Raw genomic sequence first — 6,000 nt, 5'->3', positions numbered from 1 at the left:
AGAAGACATTTTTGCAGAAAGAGAAGTGATTTCGGGAAAATGCTTGCCTGAAAAAGGGGAGTATTTGCCGGAAATCACTAAGAAGAAGAAGAAGAAAGGTGAAAGTGTGAATTGCAAATAACCCTCTTCCCCTTTATATAGTAATCGCAATTAATGCGGTGAATTTAATGCGGAGGAGAGAGAAATCAAAGGTGCAATAAAACTATGACACGTGGCAAAAAGCAGGCTGGCAACAGCTGTTGAAAGGACGTGTGCCAGTAATTTCGCGGCCACGCGCCCGAAAAATCACGCCCACGCGCCTGAAAAAGCGACTGGAATGACCATGTTCTGTCACGTCACCATAACTTCCTGCACGTCCTGACACAGTCAGAAGAAACTGTCGCACGACGTTTCAGAGGTTTGGACTGTTCTTATCTTTTCACCAACTCTTCGAATTTCAAAATTCAAAATTCGAAAATATTAAAAAGCGGGAAAATACCCCTTACCTTGGCAAACAAGTAACCATAAGCCGGGTGCGGGTACAGTGTTAAGGCAAAACCCTTCACATACCTAGCACCCGCAGGGAATTGAAGCCAAGTAAACCTTGGCAAACAAGTAACCGTAAGACGGATGCGGGTACAGTGTTAAGGTAAAACCCTTCACATACCTAGCACCCGCAGGGAATTGAAGCCAAGTAAACCTTGGCAAACAAGTAACCGTAAGACGGATGCGGGTACAGTGTAAAGGCAAAACCCTTCACATACCTAGCACCCGCAGGGAATTGAAGCCAAGTACCTCGGTAACCAAGTAACTATAAGACGGCTGCGGGTACAATGTTAAGGCAAAACCCTTCGCATACCTAGCACCCGCAGGGAATTGACGCCAGGAATACCTTGGAAGTAACCGTAAGACGAGCGCAGGTACAGTGTTAAGGCAAAACCCTTCACATACCTAGCGCTCCGCTGAGAATTGAAACCAAGAAGGATCTTCTGGGCAATGCTTGCGGAAACGGAAATAACATCCCCGCATAACAGGAACGTCGAGAACTACGTTGTTTGAAGCTCCAGGACGGAATTGGTGGTCTAAACATAATTGATCACTATGTTCAAACCTACCAAAACCTCATGGAAAATCCATACAACTGGAACTCAATGCTCCTGACTTGCGAGGAGGTTACAGACCTACCCGCATCATACCCAAAGATCAAGCAGGAAACTCGGGCATTTCTGCAAGTGACAAGGACTTCCGCGGAAAGAATCCCCATGGAAAACCTTACAAAACCCTTTTCAAAACCCTTTGCTTAAGTCCAAAAGTTCACCTCACTTTATTAAACACGCATGAGAAGAACATTGGACTGGGGGGACTTGAAGAGGTAGGTCCCAGCAGAGCCCAGTTGGACCCGCAAGACTCACCTTAAACAGGGACGTCTGCGCAGAGACCAACTGCATCCGCAGGACCAACCATGCTCAGAGACGTGACGTCCTTACGCGCAGTACGCAAGCTGGTCCCGCAGGAAATGCCTCCCAATGGTGAAGGACTCCGCCTGTTCCCGCAGCCTCGGATACAAGCCATTAGGGAAGGCCACCCGCGCAGCATGGCTACACGCACAAGGCACTTAGCTCTCGATCCTTCAGTGTCACCTGAAGGAATGAGCCAAGCCGGGAGCAATCCCGCACAGAGGCGGGAGGGGGAATACTCCCGCCAAGCCAGTCCGTATACTGAAGGATCTTTTACTGTACCTGACGAGGTATGGGCGAAAGATCTGATCAGGGATACGACAGCTCACTGATACAGTATGGCGAGCAGCATGCTCCGGTACTGTATCACTATTAGCCGCTGCCTACTCACCAACTACTGTCATACCACGTGCGTAGCCGGCAGTTGGTAGAAAGGGAATAGTGTGCAGCAGGCCTGGTCACTATCAGCCACTGCCTACCCACCAACTACCAGCAGGGCACGTGCGTAGGCTACTGTTGATGAACAGGAACACTGTTGCAGCCGGCCATACCTCCTTGGAAACTTACCTTCGGCTATAAATACCCCAAATGGTATGACCATCTGATTATTATCTGGTATTATCCAATAACATTACACTATCATATTATCATCATAATATACCTGATATCTGCTCTAGCAATCTCTTAATATACTTTTATATTTAAAGAGCAATCTAGTCTGATTCTCACGCCGGAGGGTGGTCACAAGGAGGAACCCCCCCCCCTTCTCAGTGACGAGCTCACGGTGTCTGTTTTGCAGGTTATCAGAAGAACCATCTTCCAAGGGTCTAACCCCTCGTGGGAAACCGCTATCCAACCCCCAGGTTACCAGTAATCTGCCCGGGGTCCGGTTAGTGTTTCTTCAGTGAGGTTCCAAACAATAATATGTTTTATGATAGCGTATGCTTCTCCGCACCACCAACTTCCCCTAACTGTATTGTGGTTGGTTTAGCAGCAGTTCTTCCGATGCATGTCTTTGTCTACTTTATAAACCAGGAGTCATCTTGGCGTGTATTCCGTATGGATTTTGGTGGAACTACTCCAGATCTCTTTCGTTTTTCAACATTCTATGGCCAAGATGTTTATGCCTTGTACAGGGGAGCGCTTGATGTTTTCAGGGAAATTGAAGGACGCCCCTTTTGGGATGGTGCTGTAGTTGAAGCCCCAAGAGGAAAATCTGCACAATATTTTCTGGTAAGTTGTTGTCAACATCTTCTACTAGTTGTCATGGATGAGTTGGGAAAGTCTGTTGAGGTGTTGAAGTTGAATGATTCTACACAAGAATGGGAGAAAATAGATAGTTTAGGAGCACATGCGATTTATATTTGCGGGACTACGTGTGTCTGCATGGAAGCCAAAACGCCCGAAATGGAGAACAAGATTTACTTTCCACGATTGCATTCCAAGAGTGAGAAGATAATATTTTATTCTCTCGAAACATGCCGGTATCACACATTAAATGGCAGAAACATTCAACATTGTTTAGAAGATTTCTTTGGAACTTCGTACTCTATCTACTCTCACGCGTGGATCGAACCAAGTTGGTCTTAGCTAGCTGGTTAATCTTATTATTATCATTAAAATGTTTTTGTTATATTTATGATTTGCTTGCTCTTTTAACATCCAGGCTAAGATCTTTATTTTGTTCATGTAAACATGCAAATGCAAGAACTTAAAGCCACATTTTGGCCCATGTTCATGTTTAATTAGTTTTTTCGTAGTTTAAGGATGAATATTTACGAATCGGTCCTTCTAAAAATGTCAATATAAGAGTAATAAAAATTGCTTTAAATTATTCTAAGTAATCAAAAGTAAGAATAACACTATAGATGAAATTAAAGCTTGAGTTTTTTATTGGTAAAAAACTCTAAGCGTTACTTGAGAGTGGTAGTGAGTTTTTGTTATAGATGGGTTGTGAATGTATAGACACATGGTTATGGACTACTAGGGTTCGGTTGTAATAGTAATATGGTGGTGATGTAATTTTGTTGATCTAGCTAACTTATTAGGTCGATAATCTACTGATTAATAATTTCTTTTCTTAATTGATCGTTCAAACGGAAAAAAAAAGTTAGAATAACATAATCAAGGTATTTTATACGGAGTGATCCATAGCAGAGAATTGTTTACTGATTCTTTTTGAGCTCAACAAACAGAGAATTGTTTAGGTATTTCGTACGGAGTGATCCATAGCAAAAGACGCCGCTAGTTGGCCCAACCCAACCGTACGGGCCCTTAAGCGTCTCTAAGTTATCTAGTTTCCAAAAACCCACCCGCAGAAGACCCACTAGTGGAAAAACCCGGACACCCTCAAGATCGAACCAAAGATCACAAATATCTCGGTCATCCTCCATTGAGCCACCCATGCCCTCACCAAAGTGTTTAACCACCTAGACTTCTTATCAACACACCACATTAGAAATGGGCACTGGTACCGACCAGTATCGAAAATTGCAAAATTTTGGCACCGGCAGCGAAAACTCAAAACTTAATACCGATTCGATACCGACCATATCAAATCGTTACTGAATTCGATATCGGTTCAGTACCGATACCTAGAGGTGCACAAATCGGTTTTTTTAAAAAAACCGGTTCGGTTATTAACCGGACCGGTTTTTTTTGGCCCGAAAAAAAACAGGTTCGGTTAATAACCGGACCGGTTAATAACCGGTTTTTGTATGTCAAAACCCTAGACCGGTTAGGACCGGTTTAGAAACCGGTTAGAACCGGTTAATAACCGGTTAACCGGTTTTTTTTTTAAAATAACCGGTTAATAACCGGTTTTTTTCATAATAACCGGTTTTAAAAAAAACCGGTTTTTCCATTAACCGGTTTGTTAACCGGTTTTAGCTCTAAAACTTGTAACTGAAATACGAACCGGCGGTTTGTAAACCGGTCAAACCGGTTTTTAAAAAACCGGTTTTCGTAAAAACCGGCTTCCGGTTTAAACCGACAAACCGGTTCCTGAACCGGTTTTTTTGACCATCTCTACCGATACCCATACCAAAAACGGTTATCCCTAATTGGAAAGCTTTAGTTAATAAATAAATTACCATTTAAGTTAGTAACCATATAGTTGAGATTTGAATAATATACTTTAGAAGGAAACGTACAATTAACCAAAGCCATCCAACGTACAACTCACTAAAGCGTAGAATAACGTCGGAGTAGGCGCCGTACGTCGGAGACAATGGAACCCAACGCTTCACCCACTTGTACTCTTCTCTCCTCTCTATTTATCTCTTTCCCCCAAATTATTATTATTATTATTAACAAACCCTAGAATGGCCGAAAACCTACAGATAACCAATACTCCATCTCCGGCCGCCGCCGTCCCCACGCCGCCGTCCCGTCCGGCACCTAACCGCGAGGATTGCTGGACCGAAGACGCCACGTCGACTCTCGTTGACGTCTGGGGCCGCCGTTACCTCGAACTCAACCGTGGAAACCTCCGGCAGAAGGATTGGCAACACGTTGCTGATGCCGTTAACGGCCGTCACGGTCATAGTAAGAAAACTATACGTACGGATGTTCAGTGTAAGAATCGGATTGATACGTTGAAGAAGAAGTATAAGGTTGAGAAAGCTAGGGTTTCTGGATCCAATTGGCCGTTTTATGAACGTATGGATATGTTAATCGGATCTAATACGTCATCTGTTAAGAAATCGGAGCCGTCGGATTCGCCGATGACGTACCGGAATGCTTCTCCTGCAACGGCGGTGTCTCCGTTTCCGATTCCGCCGCAGAAACGACCGTTTCCGGTGCCGTTAGCCGTTGACGAGTCGTATTCTCGTCGGAATTACTCCGCTGAGAAATCCACGCCGTTGTTAGCTTGCCGAAAGCCTGCGTCCGCAGCGATTACGCAGTTTCCGATAGACGAGTCGTATTTTCGAAGGAATTACTCGGCAGTTGCGGCGGCAGCTGCGGCGGCATCGGAGGAAGGATCGGAGGATGACGAGGTGGCGGCGAGTAGTGAGGATGAAGCTGTTAGGGTGTCTAGGGTTAGGAGGACTAATGGTGATGATGAGACGGATTCGATTAAACGGCTTTCGAGGGCAATTGAACAGTTTGGGGAGATTTACGAGAGGATTGAAAGCGAGAAGCAGAAGCAGATTGTTGAATTGGAGAAACAGAGGATGCAGTTTACTAAGGATTTGGAGGTGCAGAGGATGCAGTTGTTTATGGATACGCAGGTTCAGTTGGAGAAGATTAAGCAGGCGAAACGAACGGTTAGTTCTGATGACGATGAAGATAATGATGTTTACGGTTAATCTGTTCATATGCTATCTGGATGATTTCAAGATATAATGGTTTTGACTGCTAAGAGTAAATCAAAATTGGTACACATTAATTAAGAGATTAATATATTGTTGTAGTTTACTTTTATTGGTTTTGATGGTAGAACTTGATAATCTTTCTTGAAGAAATTGGTTGTTTAATTTGGTTATTATTATTTCTGATATGTGATCATATAGTGTTTCAAGAATCTGAAAACTTTTGTATTTTGAAAGCTAAAATGGTTGCT

The 6,000-nt window shown here is 43.8% G+C and overlaps 2 protein-coding genes across 2 annotated transcripts; both read left to right on the top strand.

Annotated features, from left to right (window-relative positions):
• Window positions 1–2,360: 2,360 nt before the first annotated feature.
• Window positions 2,361–3,026, top strand: LOC143547531 (F-box/kelch-repeat protein At1g57790-like). The gene has a single exon (XM_077038931.1). It carries the CDS (start codon window positions 2,361–2,363, stop codon window positions 3,024–3,026), a length of 666 nt encoding a protein of 221 aa, XP_076895046.1.
• Window positions 3,027–4,759: 1,733 nt separating this feature from the next.
• LOC143547519 (trihelix transcription factor ENAP2-like) lies at window positions 4,760–5,759 on the top strand. Its single transcript, XM_077038922.1, has one exon. It carries the CDS (start codon window positions 4,760–4,762, stop codon window positions 5,744–5,746), a length of 987 nt encoding a protein of 328 aa, XP_076895037.1. The 3' UTR covers window positions 5,747–5,759.
• Window positions 5,760–6,000: the final 241 nt, after the last annotated feature.

This window comes from Bidens hawaiensis, unplaced genomic scaffold (genome assembly GCF_021521415.1).
Source record: "Bidens hawaiensis isolate Kalapana, Puna unplaced genomic scaffold, B.hawaiensis_p1.1 tig00014729_1, whole genome shotgun sequence".
Taxonomy (NCBI): domain Eukaryota; kingdom Viridiplantae; phylum Streptophyta; class Magnoliopsida; order Asterales; family Asteraceae; genus Bidens; species Bidens hawaiensis.
The sequence above is the reverse complement of the archived record's forward strand: the minus strand, read 5'-3'. Positions and strand labels throughout refer to the sequence as shown.

Bases quoted from the DNA above. Each gene is read 5' to 3' on its own strand.
- LOC143547531 (XM_077038931.1), top strand. From the start codon at position 2,361: ATGTTTTATGATAGCGTATGCTTCTCCGCACCACCAACTTCCCCTAAC.
- LOC143547519 (XM_077038922.1), top strand. From the start codon at position 4,760: ATGGCCGAAAACCTACAGATAACCAATACTCCATCTCCGGCCGCCGCC.